General features: G+C 42.2%; 1 protein-coding gene across 2 annotated transcripts in view; it reads left to right on the forward strand.

Moving 5' to 3' along the window:
- Nucleotides 1-26,674, forward strand: part of LOC308517927 (cytochrome P450 3A12-like) — a gene marked incomplete at both ends in the record, with an annotated part of 109,519 nt that overhangs the window by 36,698 nt on the left and 46,147 nt on the right. For both annotated transcript variants that reach the window (XM_081089473.1, XM_081089475.1), the window contains 3 exons: nucleotides 2,517-2,743; nucleotides 6,374-6,536; nucleotides 10,108-10,658. In XM_081089473.1, coding sequence (XP_080945599.1) covers nucleotides 2,517-2,743; nucleotides 6,374-6,536; nucleotides 10,108-10,203 — 486 coding nt within the window. Of the gene's footprint in view, nucleotides 1-2,516; nucleotides 2,744-6,373; nucleotides 6,537-10,107 lie in introns of those variants that run through there.

A 26,674-nucleotide genomic window follows, 5' to 3' on the forward strand; every position in this document is an offset into this window, starting at 1 on the left:
CTCTTGGCTGATCTAGGCTGGCCTTGGCTAAGAGGCTGGGTGAATCAGCTCCACACATGATCCACATATCTCCCATACTCCAGACAAGAAGCCTGGGTATGTTCTTCTCAGGCAATGGCAGAGGGAAAGACCAATAAGCCCAATCATATGCGTGCCTTTCAGAACTCTGCTTGCATCACACTTATCCAACATTCCATTGATTTAAAGCATGCACTATGGCCAACCCCAGCATCAAAATAGGATGGCACAAAGTTAGATGACTAAGGGCATGGACACACACAATGGTGGAGAACAGGCCCAAATAGTGTAATATACCACCCTGGGTAAACATTCCAGACTAGAAGAAGTCTGACATACAGGAAAGAGTGTAGGGTAGGGAATAGAAGATAGACATCTGAGTCCAGACTATGGTATTGGACAGGTCATATGACCTTTCTGAGTCATAGGTCTTTCAGATATAAGGAAAAGATTTTAGAACCTATGTAATTAGAGATTATCTTTCTTCTCATGGAAAACTCACATTGGCATTCTTTTGATAGCAATAAGATGGAAAGGTCACTAAGAGACTAGCTAAATCATTGTGTTCTGCTTTTTTTTTTTTTTTGTAATAATTAAAACACTATAACTAAACATTTGCTCCTTACTATATATGTCTATTCTAAATACCTTGTATTTATAAATGAATTTAATCTTAACAAATTTTGTATTAACCAGGATAGGTTAGGTTATGTGTTGGTAACAGATTGGTCCTGAAATCTAAATGGCTTTACATAGCAAAAGTTTACTTCTCATATTTATATATAGAACATGGATTGTTAGAGGAGGGTAGGAATGGGAGTCTCTGCTCCACATAGGTACTCAGAAATATAAGCTAAAAAGGCCCCACTTTCTCTTTTTCTAAAAAATATTTTTATTGATCTCAGGTGGAAGGGAGAGGGAGGGAGAGAGAGAAACATCAATGATGAGAGAGAATCATTGATTGGCTGCCTCCTGCATGTCCCCTACTGGGAATCAAGCCCGCAACCTGGGCATGTGCCCTTGACCGGAATTGAACCCAGGATCTTTCAGTCCGCAGGCTGAACCACTGGGCCAAACCAGCTAGGGCAAGGCCCCACTTTCTTGTAGCTGCACTTTCTGGAACACAAGGCCTTCATCTTGGTTGGGGAATAAAGAAGTAGAGTGTTGCTCACTGGATTTTCAAGTGTTTTGACTTCCAATGAACATACATCACCTCAGCTCACAGCCCATTCTCAAAGCTGGTTTCCCCTAGCTTTAAGTGGGCTGGGAGATGTGGAGACCACATGGATATTGGGTGAGCAGTGATATCTCTGCCAAACAACTCTATGAAGTGTCAACTCTAAATATCTCCATGTAACATATCAGAAAACTGAGGTACTGAGAGGTGAAATAATTTTCATACACTAGTCATATAGCTAGTAGTGAAGAAGCCACTAGCCAAACCCTGAACCTCTACAGTATTGCCTCTTCAATATAACACCAAGTGATACCCACATATTGCCCACACTGTTTTCAGATATCTGACAAAACTGGAACTCTTTGTGGTAGGAAGAGACTGGCCTTTGGAGCTGGAGAGGCTTGTATGAGATCTTCACAGCTTACAGTCAAACCCTGAACAGCAACTAGGAGACTGCTCCAGCAAGGCAGCATGAGGCTGAGTGGGGTTCCACCTCTTCATAACTTCTGCTAGAATGAAATTGTGTGCCTGGTAGCTAGCATCCCATCATACTCTTCATGTACCCAATTTGGTTTAGAAAGAAACCCGTTTCTCGTCAAGTTATTTATAACTTCTACATTATATAGTTTTTCTCTCCAAATCCTATATATAATCTAAAGGGTTGGCCCTAGCTGGTTTTGCTCAGTGGATAGAGTGTCAGCCTGTAGACTGAAGGGTCCTGGGTTCAATTCCAGTCAAGGGCACATGCCCGGGTTGTGGGCTCGATCCCCAATAGGGGTGTGCAGGAGGCAGCCAATCAATGATTCTCTCTCATCATTGATGTTTCTATCTCTCTCTCCCTCTCCCTTCCTTTTTGAAATCAATAAAAAATATATGTATATAAAAATATAGGATTTTTCAACTAAAAAACTTTATGTCAAGTTGAGATTTTGCTTTTTTACTCATTCTCTTTCCTTGCTGCAGAAGTGTGGCCTCTCTTTTGAAAACAAAGTGACCTTAGCATATTTCATTTAAGAGTAGGGGCCATAGTCTATTAGTCACATGAGATTAAAAAAATCACTGTATGGTAAGGTGAGGGACTTCCGGTCTTGTTTAGGGTATTGTCCCCAACGCCTCCATAGTTATAACTACTCCACGTATCTCAATGGGCCATTAAGCAGGTCAAAGGATATGATAGATATTAAAATGTCTGTAAATCCTAAGGTCCTTTACTCAAATAAGTTATTCTTTGGAGCGCCTAACATTTCTATAAAACGACATAGACTGAGTTGAAAGTTGATCTCAAATCTCAGTTTATCAAAATCTGTTTCTTTCTTCCCAGGCAACTCCCACCTATGATGCGCTGGCACAGATGGAGTATCTTGACATGGTGATAAATGAAAACCTCAGATTATACCCAATTGCTGGTAGACTTGAGCGGGTCTGTAAGAAGGATGTGGCAATCAATGGGGTGTTCATTCCCAAAGGGACAGTGGTGATGGTGCCAAGTTTTATTCTTCACCGAGACTCTACGTACTGGCCAGACCCTGAGGAGTTCCGTCCTGAAAGGTACTGAACCCCTGGGAAAGGGAACCAGCCCTCATCCAAGCTGGTTGGACATGTTCTGATGTCTTTTAGTATAGATGATGAACGTGTATTGTACAATCATTTATATGCATACCTACTTATTTTTAGAAGTTTTTCTTATTACAAGAGTGATTATTATTTTACAATCTCTAGATTAGATAAAAGAAAGTTGTATTTGTCTATAGTCCAAATACCTTAATATAGGTCTCGTTAATAATGTGATGTATGTCATTATTGGCATTTTTTTGTATATATAGATTTCTAAAAATTAGAATAATTATATTTTATACTACTTTATTTAACAGTAAACCATAAACTACATCCTATGTATAAAACACCACCTTATATAGGTATATATTAATCTGTCTGTGATTGTATACATATGCCATAATTTACTTAATCACTAATGATTTTAGAAATATAGGCTTTATTTCTTTACGTTTTTCATTGTTGTTCTCTTTAATCTGTGAATTTACCACCAATGTTCCCACATTCTATTTTTTAAAAACATTGGCTGCTGTTCCTTTAGCATAATGGGGAGAGTGCAGGCTGACAACCTGAAAGGTCCTCACTCCTGATGGTTTAAGCAGTCCCTTAAGGGTAGAGGTGAACACAGGTTCCCTGGTCTGTCTTTGGTTGCAGCCCTGGGCCAGCTTTTTCCTACTCTCAGTATTTGGTGACTTCCAGAGGGAAGTCATCTGCTCTCTAGACATTCTAAGACCCTCCTCTTTAGGGGTCGTGAGCATGTTCTGGAAATTCAGAGCCAAGTCTGGCTTTGGGCACAGCTTGGACTCTGGAAAGAGCTGATGCTTCCCATTTAGTGTATTGGTGAGCAAAATTGGAAAGAGCTATTGAGGGCACTACCTTGGATCTAGACTTTTATTAACACAACTATACGATCCCTAATGGCATGGACCTTGTCTCATTTGCCGTGGTGTGCTTATTCTAGCATAGTGTCTACACAGAGTACTTTTGAAGAAAGTTAATTGACCAAGTCCTCTGTTTTCTGGAACAGGAGGCCTCTGTGGTTTCTCCAAGCTCAGCAGTTTCCCTCCTTGTAGCTTCATGAACATGAAATCGGAGACCTTTTCTGTACTTCATTTTTAATTCTATTTATTGGGGTAACACTGATTAATATTATAATAATTTCAGTTGTACAACTTTATAATACAACCTCTGTAGACTTTATTATGTGATTACTATCAAAGTCTAGACTTCTCCAGTCACCATGTATTTGATCTCCTGTACCCTCTTCATCTTCCTCATACCTTTCTTCCCTGCTGGTAACCACCATTCTGTTGTGTGTATCTATGATTTCAGTTTTTGTTTATTTGTTGCTTTTTGTTTTATATCCCACGTATGACTGAAATCATGTGGTTCATATCCTTTTCTGTTTAATTTATTTCACTTAACATAATACATTCAAGATCCATCCATGTTGTTCCAATTGGCAATAATTCATCTTTTTATGGCTATTATTCCATTGTATATATGTACCATATCTTCTTTATCCAATTATCTGTTGTAGAACACTTGTTTTGTTTTCATGTCTTGACTATTACAAATAATATGTTAAGGAATACAGGGGTATGTGTATCTTTATGAATAAGTGTGGTCAAATTACAAAAATTTCACGTATATATCCAGAAGAGAGATTGCTGGGTCTTATGGCAACTCTTTTCTTAATTTTTTTGTGGAACCTCCATACTGTTTTCCATAGTGGCTACACCAGTTTATATTTGCACCAGCAGTGTGTGAGAGCTTTCTTTTTCCACATCCTCTACAATATTTATTTCTTGTCCTAACAAGAGAGCTGGTATCTCATTGTAATTTTTATTTGCATTTCCCTTATAGTTAGTGGTGGTAAGCATTTTTTCACATATCTGTTAGTCATCTTGTACTTTGCTTCATTCAGTCATCAAAGAGTAAGTGCTGACCATGTGTCAGAAAGTGAGCCAGGCTGTAAAAAATCCATGTTTTAAAAAATATACAAAAGTATATGTGTATTTAACATATAGAGAAACATTTCCTATATACAAGTCTATAAAATACTTATAATGCATCTCTATGTGTTCATCACCTGCCTTACAGCAATCAACCCATGCCCACTGCCCCATCCATATGCCATCGATACTACCCTCCTAATTCCCACATTATCTTAAGGCATAGCATCTGTAAATATTTTCAATGTTCCCCAAAATATAAGAACCCTTAAAAAATATATAACCACAATGCCATGATCACTTTTCCAAAATACATATTTTTCCTTAAAATAATAAAACATTGACGAGTCAAATTTGAATAAAGCATAGATCTACCCTTCAGAGAATTTATAGCCTAGTGCAGTGGTTGGCAAACCGTGGCTCGCGAGCCACATGCGGCTCTTTGGCCCCTTGAGTGTGGCTCTTCCACAAAATACCATGTGCGGGTGCTCACGTACAGTGCAAAGTTGACTTAAAACTTTAAGTAAAGTGCCCTGACCGGTTTGGCTCAGTGGATAGAGCGTCAGCCTGCGGACTCAAGGGTCCCAGGTTCGATTCTGGTCAAGGGCATGTACCTTGGTTGCGGGCACATACCCAGTGGGGAGTGTACAGGAGGCAGCTGATCGATGTTTCTCTCTCATCGATGTTTCTAACCCTCTATCCTTCTCCCTTCCTCTCTGTAAAAAATCAATAAAATATATTAAAAAAAAAACTTTAAGTAAAGTTTATTAAGTTAATTTTAGGGAACATTGTGGAGTGAAAGAAGATGTAGTGTCGAGGATTGAGAAAGGTATGTTGAGATGGTTTGGACATATAGAGAGGATGAACGAAAGGAGACAGACGAAACAAGTATACAAGATGAGTGTGGATGGGAGAGTTGGAAGGGGTCGACCTCAGCGAACGTACCTCAATCAGATTGAGGACGTTTTTAGCAAAGGCCAGCTTAGGAGTACCCTAATTAAGTTAATAACAATGTACCTACTTATATAGTTTAAGTTTAAAAAATTTGGCTCTCAAAAGAAATTTCAATCGTTGTACTGTTGATATTTGGCTCTGTTGACTAATGAGTTTGCCGACCACTGGCCTTGTGAAACAGATACATAAGGAAACCAGTGCATACGAGAGTAGAGGAGCATCATATGCCAATGTAAGTCATCTGATTTAAGCTATTCAATGAGGGAGAGAGAGGGACAGAAGGGGAGTGGTCAGAGGAGGGGAAGGGAAAGAAGGGAAAGTAAGGAAAAGATAACTAATAGGAAGTATTATTCCTGCTTCCTTCCTCCATGAGCATGTGACAAGCATGAGTTTGATGGAGGGAGAAACCTTCTTTTCCTTCATTTCCTCCTTGCCTTTAGAGTGTGAACATTTCAACATCCTGAATGTAATTTAGTGTTTAAAAATAAATTTTCTTTTAAAGAGCATTCATCTTTTTTCTTCAATGAAACTGAAAGCTCCTAAAGAGTAAGGGGAGTGGAAATGGTCTCTAGCTTATATTTCTCACAGCAAAATAACCAGAGCAGGATCTCACTGACTAGCCCACTGGAGTATCCTATATACTAGAACCCCAAACATGTAGTTCTTGTGGTGTTTATGTTTTATTAATTGTTTTAATCTACTGTTGTGGAACCAGGTTCAGTAAGAAGAACCAGGACAGTATAAATCCTTACACATACATGCCCTTTGGAAGTGGACCCAGAAACTGCATCGGAATGAGGTTTGCTATCATGAACATGAAACTTGCTATCGTCAGAGTTCTGCAGAACTTCTCCTTCAAACCTTGCAAAGAAACACAGGTCAGATACTTAACATGTTACCACTCTGCCAAAATAATGCTTTATTGGGAAATTTGTAAAAACTGATGTGTGTGTGTGAGTGTGTGTGTATGTGTATATATACATACATACACACACACTATATGCATGTGTATGTATGAATGTGCTCACTTATCCTATGTAATAAAAGAGTGATATGCAAATTGACTATCACTCCAACACACAAGATGGCCACCCCCATGTGGTCAAAGATGGCTGCCCCCATGTGGAACCAAGATGGGCGCCACAAGATGGCTGGCAGGGGAGGGCAGTTGTGGGCGATCAGGCCAGCAGGGGAGAGCAGTTGGGAGGGACCAGGACTGCAGGGGAGGGCAGTTGGGGGCAACCAGGCCTGCAGGGCAGGACAGTTAGGGGCAACCAGGCCTGCAGGGGAGAGCAGTTAGGGGTGACCAGGCTGGCAAGGGAGGGCAATTAGGGGTGACTGGGCCAGCAGGGGAGGGCAGTTGGGGGTGACCAGGCCTGCAGGGGAGTACAGTTAGGTGCGACCATGCTGGCAAGGGAGGGCTGTTAGGGGTGATCAGGCCTGCAGGGGAGGACAGTTAGGGATGCCCAGGCTGGCAGGGGAGGGCAGTTAGGGGCAATCGGGCTGGCAGGGGAAGAGTTAGGCGTTGATCAGGCTGGCAGGGGAGTGGTTAGGGGGTGATCAGGCTGGCAGGCAGAAGCAGTTAGGGGCAATCAGGCAGGCAGGCAAGTGAGTGGTTGGGAGCCAGCGGTCCTGGATTGTGAGAGGGATGTCCCAGATTGGAGAGGGTGCAGGCTGGGCTGAGGCACACACACACACACACACACACACACACACACACACACACCTGTGCACGAATTTTGTGCACCGGACCTCTAGTTGTTTAATAATTTATTCTCTAAGCTAGAGGTTCTATTTGGAATCATCTGTGACCTTTAAGATCCTGTTAGTCTGGAGTGCTAAGCCTGTGTTTTTATAAATATCCAACTATAAAGGCCATCTAGAGTCAATGTAGTTAGTGTGACATGATGAGGTAGAGTCCTTTGAGAAAAGTTTAAGTTTAGTTTCAAGTCCACTGGAAGGGAAGTGCTGTGCACAGTCCTGAAGTATAGTGATAACTGAATCATGACTTTCAAACACTGTTCTTTTCCACTAGAACTAACAGAAGTTCTTATGTTAGTTGTGGTTCTCAACCACTGGCTGTACAACAAAATAAGTGGAGAGTTATGAAAAATCTTGATGCCTAAGTTATCTCAGATACTAAAATAATTTATCTTTTGTGGCTTTAAAAGCTCCCCCTTTGACTCTCATGTGCAGTCAAGGTTGAGAATCACTGATGAAAGTATTTCTGCCTGATTTCCAGGGCCATCATGGCTTCTTGACCTATCCTTTTGGGAGCCCTGTTGTGATCAAACTAGGCTCCTTTTACATCTAATAAGAACTCTATGATGGCCCTAACTGGTTTGGCTCAGTGGATAGAGCATTGGCCTGCAGACTCAGGGGTCCCAGGTTCGATTCCGATCAGGGGCATGTACCTTGGTTGTAGGCACATCCCCAGTTGGGGGTGTGCAGGAGGCAGCTGATCGATGTTTCTCTCTCATCAATGTTTCTGGCTCTCTATCTCTCTCCCTTCCTCTCTGTAAAAAATCAATAAAATATATTAAAAAAAAAAACCCTCCAGAAGTCTTCCCCATTTAGTCCAGAGCCCATTTTCTTCTGCCGTGTTATTGTTACTGCAGGCTGGTATCTTCACTTGTACCACTTAACCTAATACTTTTTCATTAAACTATCCAGTTTGGTTCTTTATGTATGTAAGAATGTCTTTAATTCTAGCACCTCATTTTATTCTTTTCATAAATTCCCAAAGGTGCCTTGTAGTCATGCAGGAAATGTTTACAGAGTGATTTGCAGTTGATTTGGAGCTCTTGTATACAAATTTTAATCAATTTAATTTGAAACAATTTAACAATGTGCATTACATATATATGCCTTGAAGTGAAATTACAAAATAGGAAGGTTTTACATTAATAGGTAGATATGGAATCTCTTCTCTGAAGAACATGCAGAATAGTTGCCATTGATTCATATCAAGCAAGGCTCTATAATAAGGCTTATTTCTAGGACTCGTGTGTTTATTATGCAGCTCCTTTTCTTAAGTCAGCTTTTTCAGGGAAGAGGAGGATAGAGATAGTTTTCAATGTATTTGTGGCTTTAGGCAGCTGTGTAAGGAGTCCTGTAAGTATATACACATGAGGGACGCAGCCCTGAGAGGAAATGGGTCTCTGACACACCTGGGGTGGGGAAGACACTCCCTGAAAACTTCCAGTCTTCTATTTCTGGTGCTTCTCACTCTCCATGACAATTTTCTTGCCCTTCAGTGAACTGAGATCAGAAGGTTACTGTGTTGGAGGCTCCCCCAATACTGAAGAAGTGACTGGGTGAAAATTGAGCTAAAAAATTAATCAAAGGAATGTATAGGTTTTCAGAAGTTCACTATTTACACTACACTTGGGATCTAGGAGGTGTTAGAAAACAGGCACAATGCTTCACAAAGACCTTCTTCCATCATGAAACTGGAAGGTTTCCACTGGTAGAGGTGGCTGGGCTTTAGAAGTTGAGGCTGGTCCATACAATTAAAACATGTAAAATGTACTCAGGATTAATTTGCAAGTTTCAACATGCATGAAATGAACTCTACCTGGCTTTTCCAAATATTTTCCCATAATGCCTAAGAATCTGGTTTAAATTTTTAAAACACATCCTTTTTATTTAAAATTTAAAACAGCCCTAACCGGTTTGGCTCAGTGGATAGAGTGTCGGCCTGCGGACTCAAGGGTCCCAGGCTCGATTCTGGTCAAGGGCATGTACCTTGGTTGTGGGCACATCCCCAGTGGGGGGTGTTCAGTAAACAAAACCAAGCAAACATACTTTTGTCTTTGGCCTGGTATAGATTAGGTGCTATATAAAGGGTGTCCCAAAATTCATGCAAGATTTGAATTTTGCGTGAGCATTAACAACAACAACAACAACAACAACAACAACAAATAAAAGCCTAATTTTACTTGGTTTATTGAATCAGATTATAATATCTGTTGCCCTTTGATTTCAATCCCTTCAATTTGATAAGCATTACCAAGTACCAGTTATGGCCCAGGGGCAGGGACAATGAAGACCAATGAAGACCACGGCTTTGTGTGTGTGCCAGCAAAGCCGTGGAGGCCATTTACCCGATGTGCTATTCCATACATAAAGCTATACTGTATACTTTATGAATCAATAAAAAATTTACATTTTTAATTATAAACCCGTGTTTTCTATCAAAATTACTTCTTGCATGAATTTTGGGACACCCTTTACATATTTTTTCTTGAATGAATGTATTCACGAATGCTTTAACTGACCAGGATGAGACAGCTTACTAAATAAGTATAAAGAAGTAAAGAATATTATGCTAAAAGTAATTTTTATATGTTTGTAAAGCTTTATTGTGCTTAATGTATCTCATCTACTTGCTTCTGTTGTCAACAGTGTTTAATGAAATGGTTCTCATATGCTGTTTAACATTTGCAGATCCCTCTGAAAATAGAGTCTCAAGGACTTACTCAACCACAAAAACCCATTGTTCTAATGGCGGAGTTGAGAGATGGGACTATAAATGGAGCCTGACATTCCTTAAGGACTTACACATTGTTCTTCAATGAAGTTGTATTCCTCGACCCCAGAGATCTCTATGTACTTTGTGAATAAAACCCAAAAATGAAGATGAACTTAACCTATTGCACTTGATGAATGACTAGCAATTCTGTACATTCATTTAGCTTTCTCAGTGTCTATACAGAGTATTATATATTGTGTAATATAAGGGATGTGACTAAAAGCACCAAATATGTAGACCCAGTTTATTGGGTTCTTATAATACTGGCTCCATCCATTCCCACTTGGTACTGTCTGCTGTTCCTTAACACTAATCAAGAATACAAATTTCTCTATAATTTTATCAATAAACATTAATGAAAACAAGAATTATTTTGGTAATGGCAGTAGAGACATTAATATCACACTTTATTTTGAATATTCTGTATTGTATGTTATATTGAGCAACTCAATAAACATATTTTCACAATAGATTATCTAATACTTTCATGCACAGGAGGAGGAATCTATAGAACCAAATTAGTGGGAGCCAGCTACTAAATGTTTTAACCATCACGAAACCTGCTTAGAAGGGACCTTTTTTGAAACTCCAATTTGATATATTAAGATACGTGAGTGGAGAGGGATGGCACAAAGTTTGGCTACATAAAGGAAGATTGATCAAATAAGTAAATGTATTATGGATAATGAAAGCCAGGCTGCGTGGCAAGCATGGCTCAGTGGTTGAGCATTGACCTATGAACCAGGAGGTTCACGGTTCCATTGCCAATCAGGGCACATGCCCAGGTTATGGGCTTGATCCCTGGTGTGGGGCATGCAGGAGGAAGCCGATGAATGATTCTCTCTCATCACTGATGTTTCTATCTCTCTCTCCTTCTCCCTTCCTCTCTGAAATCAATAAAATTAAAAAAAGAAAGAAAATCATGCTTCTCACTATCAGAGAAGGATTGTCACTGATTTTGAAAGAGAGAAAACCAGAATGAGCCCTGTGGACATAGAGATTGGAAGGGAATGTATTGGGAAAATTCATGCTTTTCTATATAGATAGATGATAGCTAGGTAGGTAGATGTTTGTGTATGTACATGACTGTATATACACACATATAAAGGGGTAGGGTCCCAGCAGCTGTCCTGATGGGAGGGTAAAGATAACCACTGCCAGTAGTATGTGATGATGGAGATGGAAGGCTCTTTCTGAATTCATAAACCAGATCTGCAACTTACAAGTGTGGTGACCCAGGGGAGAAACCAAGATGGCGGCATAGGTAAACACTGGAGATTGCTGCCTCGCACAACCACTTCAAAAATACAACTAAAAGACGGAACAGACATCACCCAGAACCACAGGAAAGCTGGCTGAGGGGAAATTCTACAACTAGAAGGAAAGAGAAAAGCATACCGAGACTCAGAGGAGGCGCAGTGCGGAAAATACAAAGGTGCGGAGATGCATGCGGAGCGGGCTGGCGGCTGAGGGCGCGGTTGTCTGTTTCAATCGGGAGGGAGTCTCAGGCTCTGAGCTCCAGATCCGGGTGAGTCTCTGAGGACCCAGACTCAAACGGGAGAAGCGGGACTGTCTGGCATCGGTCAGAACTCAAGGGCAGCTTTCTCTCCGAGGTTTGCAGCGGTTGCTGGGACTCTGAGAGGCAGAGTCTCTGGGGACGGGACTGAGAGCAGCCATAACTGCTCACTCTGCCTGCCCTGTTGATCCCCTGGGACCCGCCCTGCCCAAGCCTTGCACAGAGGCATTTGTGGGATAGCCTTAGGCAAAGGCTAGATTAGCACCTCCCTAGAGGACACAAGTTCTCCCACTGCAGACACAGCTGATTCTAACAGCCAGTTGTCCTGGAGGTTAAATCCCCCCCAGAATTACCTGCAACAATCAAGGCTTAACTACAACAAGACTGCGCACAAAGACCACAAGGGGGTGCACCAAGAAAGCATAAAAAATGCGGAGACAAAGAAACAGGACAAAAATGACAGAAATGGAGGCTATAGAGCTCAAAACCACACTTTTAAGGTCTCTCAAGAACTGTCTAGAAGCCGCCGATAAACTTAGTAAGGCCTTCGAAAAGACTGGTGAGACGCCGATAAATATAGTGAGATCCTCAAGAAATCTAATGAGACCCTCAATGTTGTGATAAAGAACCAACTAGAAATTAAGCATACACTGACTGAAATAAAGAATATTATACAGACTCCCAACAGCAAACCAGAGGAGCCCAAGAATCAAGTCAAAGATTTGAAATGTGAAGAAACAAAAAACACCCCACCGGAAAAGCAAAATGAAAAAAGAATCCGAAAATACGAAGATAGTGTAAAGGAGCCTCTGGGACAGCTTCAAGCGTACCAACATCCGAATTATAGAGGTGCCAGAAGATGAGAGAGCAAGATATTGAAAACCTATTTGAAGAAATAATGACAGAAAACTTCCCCCACCTGGTGAAAGAAATAGACTTACAAGTCCAGGAAGCGCAGAGAACCCCAAACAAAAGGAATCCAAAGAGGACTACACCAAGACACATCATAATTAAAATGCCAAGAGCAAAAGACAAAGAGAGAATCTTAAAAGCAGCAAGAGAAAGAAACTCAGTTACCTACAAGGGAGTACCCATACGAATGTCAGCTGATTTCTCAACAGAAACTTTGCAGACCAGAAGAGAGTGGCAAGAAATATTCAAAGTGATGAATGCCAAGAACCTACAACCAAGATTATTTTACCCAGCAAAGCTATCATTCAGAATTGTGCATATGACTTTCCTGTTATGACATAAGAAACTGGTACTAATGATTAATTAAACTGGACTATTTACAGAGTGATATTACCTCTGCACTCTCCATCTTATGTCGTGGGCTGGCACGGCCGTGGCATACTCAGCCCCACATTGGGCACCTTATGTGCTGTGCCAGCTCAGCCAGGTTTGGTGAGCCCGAGTGGGGGCAGTGAAGGATTGAGAGAAGACAGACAAGAGAATGAAAGCTGGGTCTTGGCAGGATGCTTCCCTCTCTGATGGAGAGAGACAGTGCCACGGACTACAAGCCGTGTCTTTTATTTTATAGCCAGATTCCACAAGGCAAAGTAAGGGCGTGGTCAAGATGTTTACAACATTCTTGTAGGTTTCGATCCTAGTCAATTACATGCACCTGAACTCTATCAAGCCCACATCACTCAGACATGTGGGGCCACGTGTTTGGACCGTAGGTTCAAGCTTACAACTATAGTTGTTGGCTATATTTGTGCTGGGAGGGCTCTGCCCTCCAAGCTGGGACTTGGATGTGGCCATGAGAGGACTGTGCCCTCTCATTAGTCCAAGGCTTGAACCTGTCCAAACACTGTAGCCGCTATCCACAATCTTATTAAATTTGAGGGTGGTTGTACAAAGCGGAGATGATTTCTTCATTCAGATACTCATTCAAAACCTCCATGCCAGGTATAGAACTCTCAGGCTCCAGGAGTATAGAAGTGAATAAATCATGGTTTCTACCCAAGATGATTTCATAATTTAATTGTAGAGATAGAAACATAATTATTGTACAATCATTGAGCCCCTGGACACCCTTTTTCTGGCCTACGGGAAAAGGAGACTAGATCTGTATTAGTCTGCTAGGGCTGCTGTAGCAAAGTACAATAGACTGGTGGCTTAAACAGCAGAAATTAATTTTCTCACAGTTATGGAGGCTGGAAGTCCAAAATCAAAGTGTCAGCAGGGTTGGTTCCTACTGAGGCCTTTCTCCTTGGCTGCCAGATGGCCATGTTCTCCCTGTATCTTCACATGGTCTTCCCTCTGTACCTGTCTGTGTCTGAATTTCCTTTTCTCATAAGGATACCAGTCATAATAAATTGGGACTCACCCATATGCTCTCATTTAAAGTTAATTAGCACTTTAGAAGCCTGGTCTCCAACTACACAGGAACATTTTGAAGTGCTGGAGGTTAGGATTTCCACATATGAATTTTGGGGGTGGGGGACACAATGCAGCCTATAACAGGATCTGAGGGGAGCCTCTGGGCCTGCACATGGATGTCACAGGAGGGCTAAGAGGAATCCTCATACACAGAGCAGTGAATATGCTCTCTCATTAAGGTTGGGTGGAGGGTGGGGCTGGGCCCACAATGCCAGTTAGAAGGCTCCAGGTTAGCAAGGGAAACTCTCAGGCCTCATAGAACCATGAATGCAACAGTAGACCCTTGAAGACCCTCTGCAGAGCGAGGACAAGGAAAATATATTGCCTGCAAGACTTTTGCAGTGGGTCAGGGTCTCAGGGAGTCATCAGGTGGAGCCAGTAGAGTTCATCTGGCTAAAGCAGATTAAGATTTACTGTGTATAAAGAAGGCTCTGCACAAGAACGCTGGTTCCTGTTGGGTGCATGGGGTGATGGTCTGAGGCCCACTTTTCCATTCCCACAGTTCATATCCCCAAATATCCCAATTTCATTCTGAGAGGAGCAGGGAAAGAGGGAGTTAGCAAGGCCAAACTTAGAGAAGTTTATTACCCAAATGAAACCAAGAAGTTGTTTTATGGAATAAAAATTTCTTCCACCCCAGTTTTACCCCAGTTAGGGACTCATGGGGATGACGATCTCATTTATGAAAAGTTAAAAAGCTACATATTCTTTGAGCATCTGTGTGCATTCAAAAGTGCTATGTCTCTTATTTCTACAGTTGGTACCATAACAACTGATGAACAAAGATGAAATAAGGGTAGAAGATTCAAGATGGCAGCTGAGGTGAAAAGTTACACTAACCTCTTCCCATGACCACATCAAAATTACAACCAACTTATAGAACAATAAACTGGATAACCATCTGGGGACTAGCTGAAAGATACAAAGAATCCATGCTTAGACCAGTTGGAAGGCAGAGATGCCAGAAATGGGCTGGCCTCACACCCACATGCAGCAGTTGAGAATCTGGAGGGCTATCTCAGCTGCAGAGGTCCCTCATGAGGAGTAAGAGGCCCCCACTAGATGCCAGACTCCCCACCCCCTAGGACCAGTGCTAGAAAAGGGAGCCTACGAAACATCTAGCTGTGAAAATCAGTGGGGATTAGGTCCAACTGGGTGAGACGGTAGGTCGCCGCAGAAAACTTAGGCATCTTCTTAAAGGGTTACACACAAAATCTTGCTCGAAGGTGCTCACCTTGGGCTCCGGCAGAGCGATGGCAGCTATGGAGAGTGTCTGGGGTCATACAGGAAGACTCTGAGTTGTGTGGCTTTAGGGTGAGGGACATTTTCCCATGCACCCAACAGGAGCCAGCATTCTTGTGCAGAGCCTTCTTTACACACAGTCAAATCTTAATCTGCTTTAGTCGGATGAACTCTACTGGCTCCACCTGATGACTCCTTGAGACCCTGCCCCACCACAAAAGTCCACAGGCCCCATAAAGGTGGTGACTCTCCTTGGTGTGTACCCTGAGACTTTCGCTAAGTAGCCTCAGACCCAGGACTGGTGCTGAGTTCAATCCATATAAACCTGTTGAACACCACTCCCCCCTATCTGGTGACTCACTGAGATCCTGCCTCATACAACTGACATACCACCCGAGGCGCTTTCAGTGGCTGAGCCCAATGGGCAGCCAGCAGGTTATGGTGGGTCTTGGAAAGACTTGGGCCTCTTACTGACTTGTCCCTGGCCTGGTGTTTATGGCAGCCAGCTTTGGAATGTAGCATGGCCCCTCCCACATTCACCTCAGTGCAGCATAGGCAACTACCAACCATGGGGTGTTTTGTAGCTCCTAACAGGAAGCCAGGGCTGATCACAGGCAGTCTGACATTAACCAGCACCAGAGTCCATTTAAAAAAATTTCAGAAACAATACACTTGGTGGCTGATTTCAGACCACAACAGAGCTTGACCTGATTAGCTCCAAAAGTAATAAACCCAAAGGGAGGTCTCGAGGATTAGACGCAGCTGGGGCAGATTCTGCTTCCTGGATCAGCCTCCACACAGCAGCTTGTGATCAGCGCCAATCCTCATAATCAGCAGTCTGAGGGTCAACTCCACCCACAGATGTGTCAATAGCAATCAAGACTTAACTATGATAGTAAAAGGCTTACATAACCCACACAAGGAATAATCCTGGAGCACCCAGCTCAGGGGATCATGGAGACTGTGCCACTGAGCATTACTGAACATCTACAGCATAAGGCCACTCTGCCAAGACTGGGAGCATAGCAGGCCTACCTAACACACAGAAACAAACACAGAGAAGCAACCAAAATGGGAAGCAAAAAACACATGCCCCCAATGAAAGAACAAGAGAAATCTCCAGGAAAAATAATGAAATAAAACTGAGGCAAGCAGTCCACCAAATACAGAGTCCAAAGCAACAAGTTATAAGAATGTTGAAGGAACTTAGGGGAAGAATAGATGAACTCATTGAGAACTTAAAAATGAGAGTAAGCATAAAATGCCATAAAGAAACTATAAAAAAGAAGCAGTCAGAAACGAAGACTATCATATTTGAAATGATGAGTAAGTACACTAGAAGGAATCAAAAGCAGGTTAGATGGAGCAGAGGATCAAATCAGCAAGTTGGAAGACAAGGTAGCACAAAACACCCAATCAGAACAGCAAATAGAAAAAAAATTAGAAATAGTTTAAGGCATCTCTGGGACAACATTAACCATACCAATATCCACTTCATTGGGGTATTGAAGGAAAAGAGAGAGAGAGCAAAGGACTGAGAAACTATTTGAAGAAATAATGACTGAAACGTGTTTAACTTGGAACTCCAGCCCATCCCTACTTTGCAATAATCAGCCAATGGTCTCTCTGTTCCAGTCTCAGATCCCCTTCCCTTGTCTCCCTTAGATCAGGCAGGGGGAGACTTCCATATCCGACCCAGGGCCGGCGAAGGGGGGCTACAGCCACTGGCAGCAGGAAACAGTTACTGAAAATAGATCATCTTCCCTCATCAACCCTAAAAGATTTTAGGGATAGAAGTCTCTGAGGAGGGAATATAGCAGGATAGTAAAAAATTAGGAAAATTACTGGGCAAGTAGAATGGGGAAACGGAGACAAGAAAATTAGGCAAGGCCAAAGAGTTTGGGCAATTTACAGCCAGCTTGTCAGTCTCAAGACCTTCCCTTCCCTTCCCCAACCAAGGGCACTGGAGAGCAAATGATTCACACCCTCCTCCCTAACCAGAAAATACGTAGCTTAAATCACCCTGGAGTGGGAAAAGAGAACAGAGACCCAATTAATGCCATGTGTGCCAGCTAAACAGGTGAAGTTGGGGAACAAATAACAAAACCCTCATTAAAGCCAGCCAGACCTGATTTAAAAGTAGAACAGTAAACAGACCAACGAATTATGAAGAAACTCCCCTATACACTCATTTTAATGCATCAGTATATCAAAAATGCACCTGGAAAGATGATGACTATTTAACTGAAACCCTCCCCTAAGATTCTCACCTGCAAAACACACACACACACACACACACACACACACACACACACACACGAATAAAAAGCTCTCAGGACAAAGTCTCAATGTGGCTTGCTCTGGAGCACACCCATACCCCCTCTGGGCATGAACTTTTTATTTCTAAGGGTCCCCATGAGACTTACAACCAGGGGAGCAATGGGCAGCATCAACCGGACTCACCCCCTGATCTGTCTCTAAAGCCTCCTTTTTCTCTGACTTCACAGTGAGCTACAGGGGACCCACCTTAGCTCACTTCCATCACTGTGACCTTCCCTTCCCAGTGAGCTGACAGCAGCCCCGCCTTGGCTCACTTCTTTTCCTGTAACTTTTCTAGAGAGACAAGTAGATCACCGCCTAGCCCCCCCCACCCCCAACCATCTCCGCCCCCCCCCCGCTGTTTCTTCTACCCTCATTTCTTCCTTTGTTTCGCTGTCCCCAGCATTAATAAATATACTCTCAAACCCACCGGGACTTGTGTTGTGAAATCTTTCTAACACAACATCAAGAACCCACACACTGCACAGGCTGAGGCAAACCCACTCAGGGCCAGTCCCTTTCCAGTAACAATGGTACCTTGCACACGTGACTCAAACTTTCTGTGCGTTTGTTTGCTCATTTGTAATGTGGGCTGATTTAAATAAGAGTAGCCACTGCATACAGCTATTTTGAGGAGTAAGGGGAGTGCTTAGAATGGTGTCTGGCATGAAGAGCTTGTGATGACTCTTTCCTACTCTACTTCTAGGTTCCAACATTTACTTCTGGTTTCCTTTGTCCCCATGGACTTGTGGCTTTTAAGAAAAACCCTTTCTTGCATATTATGGGGTTTCTGGAGGCTTCAGAAGTAAATGCATGTGTTCAACCACCATGTTCAAGTTCCTGAGAGGAATCTTACAGATGAGGCAATTGGGAGAGAATAAGACAGGAAAAGCAGCATGAGCAAAAAACCCATGGGAAGGGGTTGGGTAGTAGGGGTTGCTCATGGACCTGCAAAGACTCCAGTCTGAGGCAGTGTGAGGTCTGAGGAGAGGCACTGGGAACACAACTGGGATGGTCACCTCTCACCCGGATGAGGCACTGGCAGTGCCCGATTTGAGAGAGTCAATCCTGGGCACAGCCTGATTAGATGTGCAAAGGTTGCCCTCTGAAAGAACATCAGCCAGGAGCCTCTGGTTCTAATCTGGGTAAGAGATTATGAGAATCTGGTTAGGGTAAGGGTGTTGGACGTGAGAGAGTGCAAGTTTGAAAGACGTTTAAACTCTTTTTTAAAATATATTTTTATTGATTTCAGAGAGGAAGGAAGAGGGAGAGAGATAGAAACATTATGAGAGAGAATCATTGGTTGGCTGCCTCCTACAAGCCCCCTACTAGGGATTGAGCCTGCAACCCATGTATGTGCCCTGACCAGGAATCAAACCATAATCTCCTGGTACATAGGTCGTTGCTCAACCACTGGCCACACTGGCCAGGCATATGATTAGAATTTCTTAATTTGGTTTAACACCTATTTATCCATCTCTCTACTCACCCATGAACTCATTTCATTTTTTGATGCTTTTCAGGGTAAGTTGCAGAATGAGAACACTTGGTCCCTGCAGCAGGTATGTAATGAACTAAATGAATCTTGGTGTGTAAATAAAATTAACCTACTGACTCAGCCTTTATTTTAAAATTTGATATTTTGTTTCTCATTTTTTGGCATCACTAATGATTTTTTACATATTGCATTAGGATGTACAAGTATTACTGTGATATTTGACAAATTTGAACTGAAGTAGCCTCTCCTTCTCCTCCCTCTCATTCTGAGCCTGCCTTGAAGTTCCACTGAACTTTATAAATACCTCGTGCTGGTGAGAAGAGAATGAGCTCTCCCTGCTCCTTTTTGGTTCCTTTGGGTTTTGGGAACTGTTTAGAAACAAATTCTGCCCCACCTGAGGAGCAGGGTGAAAGGGATTTCAACCAATGGGGGTTTTAAGATCCCACCAGGATGGGGAAAGGTGGGTGTGGTGGGCCTGCTCCGGGTCCTGTGCTGTCACAGCTGGGCAGACTCCACCAGCCCTAATAAGAAATCCAGGAAGTTAAGGCTCTAAACATTTATGAATTCAGTGGCTCCTCACACAGGAGCCATTCACTTTATTTATTAAAAAGAGCCATTCACTTTATTTATTTTTCAAATTAAATTTATTGGGGGTAAAACTGATCGATAACATTGCATAATATTCACATCAAAATTACAACTAAAATACAGAACAACCATCATTCAGAACCACCTGAATGGAAGTCCTACAATTAGAGAAGTAAAGAAAAAAGCACTACACGATGGAATACTATGCTGCTCTAAAAAGGAAGGAACTCTTACCATTTGCAACGTCATGGATGGAACTGGAGAGCATTATGCTAAGTGAAATAAGCCAGTCAATGAAGGAAAAATACCACATGATCTCACTCATTCATGGATAATAGAGACCATTATAAACTTTTGAACAATAATAGATACAGAGGCAGAGCTGCCTCAAACAGATTGTCAAACTGCAGCGGGAAGGCCGGGGAAGGTTGGGGGGCAGGAGGTAGGGGGGTAAGAGATCAACTAAAGGACTTGTATGCATGCATATAAGCCTAACCAGTGGACATAAGACATTGGGGGGTAGGGGAGGCTAGGGAACTGTCTAGGGCGGGGGGATAAAATGGACACATATGTAATACCCTTTGTAATACTTTAAGCAATAAATTAAAAAAAAAAAAAGACAGAGAAAAAAAAAAAAGAAAAAAAAAAGAAAAAGAAAAAAGCACATTGAGACTAGCAGAGGAGTGGAGCCGCTGAGCCGGCTGGTCCGACACCCATGTGTGCATTTTTTTTTTTTAATATATTTTATTGATTTTTTACAGAGAGGAAGGGAGAGGGATAGAGAGTTAGAAACATCGATGAGAGAGAAACATCGATCAGCTGCCTCCTGCACATCCCCTACGGGGGATATGCCCGCAACCCAGGTACATGCCCTTGACCGGAATCGAACCTGGGACCTTTCAGTCCACAAGCCGACGCTCTATCCACTGAGCCAAACCGGTTTCGGCAATGTGTGCATTTTTTTAATCAGGAGGGAGATGGTCTTTGTGGAGGCCGCCCATGGGGAGCAAGGCTCCAGACCCTCAGCCCAGGCTTCCAGAGCTGGGAAGAGAAGTCCCCATAACGATGGGTTGTAAAAACTAGCAGGGATTGGGGCTCAGTGACACAGAGGCTGCTGGAATCACAAGTGTTTCTCTTAAAGGACCTGTGCACAAACTTACCCAGTCTGCTGCTTCTGAGCTCCAGTGCCGGGGAACCCAGACACATACATGGAGGGACTGGATTGTCCGGCATGGGGCAGGAACTCTGGGGCTTTCTCCCAGGTGGAGGTGCTCCCAGGGGTCATGGTTCTTATACTGGGACCTCCCCTGTTGCAGGACTGACTTGCAGTCAGATCTGAGTTCCCGTCATGGCAGCCCACACTGTTTGCTCTGCCCTGAGATTCCCTGAGACCCCGCCCCACGCAATTTACAAACCCACCCAAGCTGTGCAGAGACTTTTGCATATAAATGGCCTGACCTTTCTCAGGCTAAAAATCTGTCAAACAAACTGCAGCTGGGTCAGGGAACCCCACACCTTTCAATAAAAGGCCCAAGACCCAGGACCAGCATGGAACAGAGATAAATCTCAGAGGGAAAGGGGGTGGGTGGGAAGAGATTAACCAAAGATCTTACCTAAGGACAGAGTCATAAGGTGATGAAGGCCTGGAATGGGGTGGGAACTGGGTGGAGGGCAAAAGGGGACATCTGTAATACTCTCAACAATAAACATGAAAAAAATTAAATTAAAAAAATTTATTAAAAATGGGCAGAAGACCTGAATAGACATTTCTTCAAAGAGGACATACAAATGGCCGAGACATATGAAAAAAATGCTCAAAGTCAATAATCATCAGAGAAATGCAAATTAAAACCACAAGGAGGTATCATCTCACACCTGTCAGAATGGCTATCATTAAAAAAATCAACAAACAAGTGCTGGTGAGGATGTGGAGAAAAGGGAACCCTAGTTCACTGCTGGTGGGAATGCAGATTGGTGCAGCTACTATGGAAAACAGTATAGAGTTTCCTCTGACAATTAAAAATGGAAATTCTATTTGACTCAGTGATCCCACTTCTGGGAATATATCCTAAAAAACAAAAAACAAAACACCAATCAGAAGGAATATATGCACCCCTATGTTCATAGCAGCATTATTTACAACACTAAGATTTGGAAACAGCTAAGTGTCTATCAGTAGATGAATGCATAAAAAAGTTGTGGGATCCCTAGCTGGTTTTGCTCAGTGGATAGAGCGTCGAACTATGGACTGAAGGGTCTTGGGTTCCATTATGATCACAGGCCTGGGTTGTGGGATTGATGCCCAGTAGGAGGCATGCAGGAGGCAGCCAATCGATTATTCTCTCTCATCATTGATGTTTCTATCTCTCTCTCCCTCTCCCTTCCTCTCTTAAATCAATAAGAAATATATTTTAAAAAGCTGTGGGACATTTACACAATGGAATACTATGCAGCTGTAAAAAAGAGGAATCTCTTACCCTTTGGGACAGCATGAATGGACCTGGAAAATATCATGCTAAGTGAAATAAGCCAATTTGAGAAAAACAAATATCACATGATCTCACTTATTTGTGGAATCTAATGAACAGAATGAAACATGGAGGCATGGAACAGACTGACATACCTTGATGTGGGGTTGGGGGGACCAGTAGAGATAAAGCAAAGAACTTAAATACTTATATGCATAGCCCACGGATATGGGCAATAGGGCAGTGAAGACACAGGGGGGAGTAGGGCCTTGAAGGAGGGGGGGAAAGTGTGTGTGTGTGTGTGGGGGGGGGGAGTGTAAATGGGAGATATCTGTAATACGATCAGCAATAAAAAGTATATTAAAATAAATAAAATGATATAAAATAATGTTTTTATACTATGAATGATAATATTTTATTTAGGGTTTTTGGTAGATGTTTTTATCAGATTAAAGAAATCCCTAGTATGAGTAATTTAAGATTTTTCATATCATTAATGTGAGTTTAGTATCATCAAATAGAAGTATTGAGCCCTGGCCAGTTTGGTTCAGTGGATAGAGCGTTGGCCTGCGGACTGAAGGGTCCCAGGTTTGATTCCGGTCAAGGGCATGTACCTTGGTTGCGGGGCACATCCCCAGTAGGGGGTGTGCAGGAAGCAGCTGTTCAATGTTTCTCTCTCATCGATGTTTCTAACACTCTATCCCTCTCTCTTCCTCTCTGTAAAAAATCAATAAAATATATATTTTTTAAAAGTACTGAGATGATATGACTTTTCTCTTTTAATCGGTTAATGTGATCATTGATATTTGTATTTTTTCTGTTAACCACCCTTGAGTTCCAGGGCCAAATCAAACTTCTTGGCCATGGTGTATTATCACTGATGGATTTGGAGTGTGATGATTTTTTTTTTTAGGATTTTTACATTGAAGTCCTGAGTGTAACTGGCATGCAATATTCATTTCCTATCCTGTCTTATCTGATTTGGGTCAAGTTGGTACTGTCCTCATCGAATGAGCTAGACATGAAGCATTCTTTTATAATTCTCTGGATTGATTTTATGTGACACTTGACATTCTTTTGGTTTCACATCTGTGGGAGTATCCTCTAAGATGGTCACCAATGGCCCCTGCTTCCTGTTAGTTACACACCTGTGTTATCCCATCTCCTTGGTTTGGGCTGGATCACACAACTTGGTTCTAAAAGACAGTATATGGCAAAAGATATGGTATGCCTCTTCTGAGATAAGGTTACAAAAAGTCTAATTTTGTCCTAGCCCTCTTGGCTCAGTGGATAGAGTGTCGGCCTGCGGACTGAACGGTCCCAGGTTCGATTCCAGCCAAGGGCACATGCCTGGGTTGCGGGGCTCAATCCCTAGTGGGGGCGTGCAGGAGGTAGCCAATCAATGATTCTCTCTCATCATTGATGTTTCTCTCTCTCTCTCCTTCTCCCTTCCTCTCTGAAACCAATAAAGAAATATTTAAAAACAAACTAACAAACAAAAAAACCCCACAAAAAGTCTAATCTTTGGCTTTGACTAAAAAGTTGGTCATTAATGCATCCTTTCGTTTGATTTATGACCAAAAGGCAGAATTGTGAATTTAAAAAGAGGTTCTATGGGAAGTAACCTCACAGGATGATCTGACCATAAATTCCTAACTGGGCAGGTCACGTTCAGTACTCATGCCATATAGCTTTTTACTAAGAGGTTTATCCTTTTCCTAAGCACGCCATGTCCATTGTTTAAACTGCCTCAATTTAGACCCCCTCCTTCTAATGAATGAACTATCCTTTCAGATCCCCCCTTCTAAGATTTACCCACCTTCAAGAGAGCAAATGATTTTAAATATCCTATAATCCAATCCCTGCCTTGCTTTCTCTCACCTTCATGTAATCTTCCTTACATTTCCTCCTTAATTTCAAATGCACAAAAGAAAGTGCAAAACCGATATTCATTGAAGCACTTGAGATCATGCTACCCAGCATAAGTTGTCAGTTTGGCTCAAATAAACTCATAAAAATTTTTTTTTTTAAAACATCTATGGCTTCGATTTTGGGCACCTGCTCTCCCTCACTCATTCTGAAAGAAGCCAGTTGCCATGTTTCGACCTGCCCTATGAAGAAACCCAGGTATGAAAGAACTGAGGGAGGCCTATGGCCAAGAGCCAATGATGAACTCAGGCCATGAGCGTGTGAGGAACTAACTCCTGTGAATAACCACCTAGATTGATCTGAAAGTAAATCATCCCTCACTCAAGTCTTAGGATGGGAGTGCAGCCCAGCCTGACAGGAGGACTGCAACCTCATGAGAGAGCTTGAGCCAGAAGTTTCTAGCTAAGCCATACCTGGATTCCTAACCAAGAAACTGACAGAATTAATGTTTGTTGTTTTATTTTTTAAAATATGTTTTTATTGATTTCAGACAGAGGAAGGGAGAGGGAAAGAGAGTTAGAATCATCAATGATGAGACAGAATCATTGATCAGCTGCCTCATGCATGCTCCCTACTGGGGATCGGGCATGCAACCTAGGCATGTACTCTGACTGGGAATCAAACATGACTTCTTGGTTCATGGGCCGATGTTCAACCACTGAGCCATACCCGTCTGGCTACCTGTTGTTTTAAGTTGTTGCATTTTAGGATAATATGTTAGAGTGCATTAATAACTAATGTACCTATCCTGGCCTTTGGCTACTTGTTTGGTTTCAGCCATAACTGCAGGATACATCCAAACAAGGAAAAGGTAGGGTTCATCTGATAATTATTGACTATTAATTCACTCCCCCATACACAAAGCCTTTATATATTCTTTTTGGAAACAAAACTTCTATTATCCCATCTAATATGCTTTATTCTTCTCTAAAATCAAACATAACTGCTTTATTCTTTCGCTAAAATCAAACATAACTGCCTTGATTTCATAACTAAGCCTAATATGACCACTCCCTGGCCCTATTCACCTTAGGGACTGGTCTAGCAGGTTGGAATATATCCCAAGACTCATAGGCTAGTCATTCCTTAGGACTAAAATGTAGCTAGCACCGTGTCCTAAACAATGCAAATGGTCTTGCTCTTCAAGGGGAAACATCCCACAGAAGGAAACATCTAACAAGAAAAGACTTACATACTAAGAGTTGCATTAAAGTGTAAAAAAATGCATTATGTGTTGGAAGCACACCCACATAACCCACGCCTCTTATCTACTCGTGCGTGCACTTATGAGCTCATCACCTTCTTCCAGAACTCTGCTCTAAATGCTTACAGTACAAATATGACTAAGACCCAGATATTATTCAAGTTGAATAATTAACAGATAATTTTAGTATAACAAAGTTAAAGTAATTATACAGGTCTGAGAAACATAATGTCCTCATCAACAGAGAATGGCTTATCTGCTTTCTTGGTCTCCTTAGCAAATGGTCAAAGTTGAATCTCAAATAACATTCAAGGAAGCATTAGGCTCAGATATCAGTATAATAGGACAGGCTGTCAGGGACTCAGGAATGTGAGGAGCACCATTAGGCTGATACTCCTGTCCTTTTATAATGTTAGCTCCAGTGGCACCTCTTCTGGGAAGCCCGTCCTGACATCCACTGGCCGAGAGAATTGCTCAGAGCATGAGGAGGCAGAGTTATTCTGAAATTATTTGTGCATTAGATTCAAATTTCACAGGATACAAATGAAAGCAAGATGATGTGCCTGTAACTCAACTCGCAGTAAAGTAAAACTTGATCTTGCCAATTCCCAGCAACAAGTTGGTATCTAAGTTTTGGTGGCTGGGCCTGTGATTGGTGGAGATGTGGCAAAAAGATGTGGAGGAGATGGGCAAGTTGATTGGGCTCAGTCAATTAGGATTAGTTTCTATGCCTGCTGTGTTCAGTCTATGTGCCAACATGGAATATAAGACTCAGGATCCTTGCCCTTGAGGATGGGGACTGTATGGTTTGTAGCCCATAGCCTGGCATGACAACTCCACATAACATTCATGCACTTGGCCTTAAGTCAATGCACAGATGAGTAAATGTATTCCTGCTTTGCACTTTCCAGTGGAGCTATGGAATTTAACAGGTACCTCTGGGAGAAAACCTTAACCAGAGAAGACAAACTACGATGGTAGAAATTTCAAACTTCATAACAAGCTTCCAAATAAATAAAGGGAAGTAGGTGAGATAGTTGGGACTTCCTGCATTGTACTAATGAGACATCCACCCACTCCATCCCGTTTCATGTAACCCTGGAGAATTTCTGGCCAGAGGGATCTAAAGAATTGGTGACAGATGAGTATCACTTTCTGCAGAAGGGCTGAAAGTGAGCAAAGATAAAAAGAGAAGGAAGTACACAAACAGCTTAAATGTCTCCTGTTTCTTTGAGTTTTAAGAACATTTAAGGTTTCCTTTGTACATAATCCATGGTTTCTCCAGCCAAGCAGACACAGAACATGAGTCTGAGGGATGACAGTGAGCTGGTAG

Source organism: Myotis nattereri (assembly GCF_964212035.1).
Source record: "Myotis nattereri genome assembly, chromosome: 4".
NCBI lineage: Eukaryota > Metazoa > Chordata > Mammalia > Chiroptera > Vespertilionidae > Myotis > Myotis nattereri.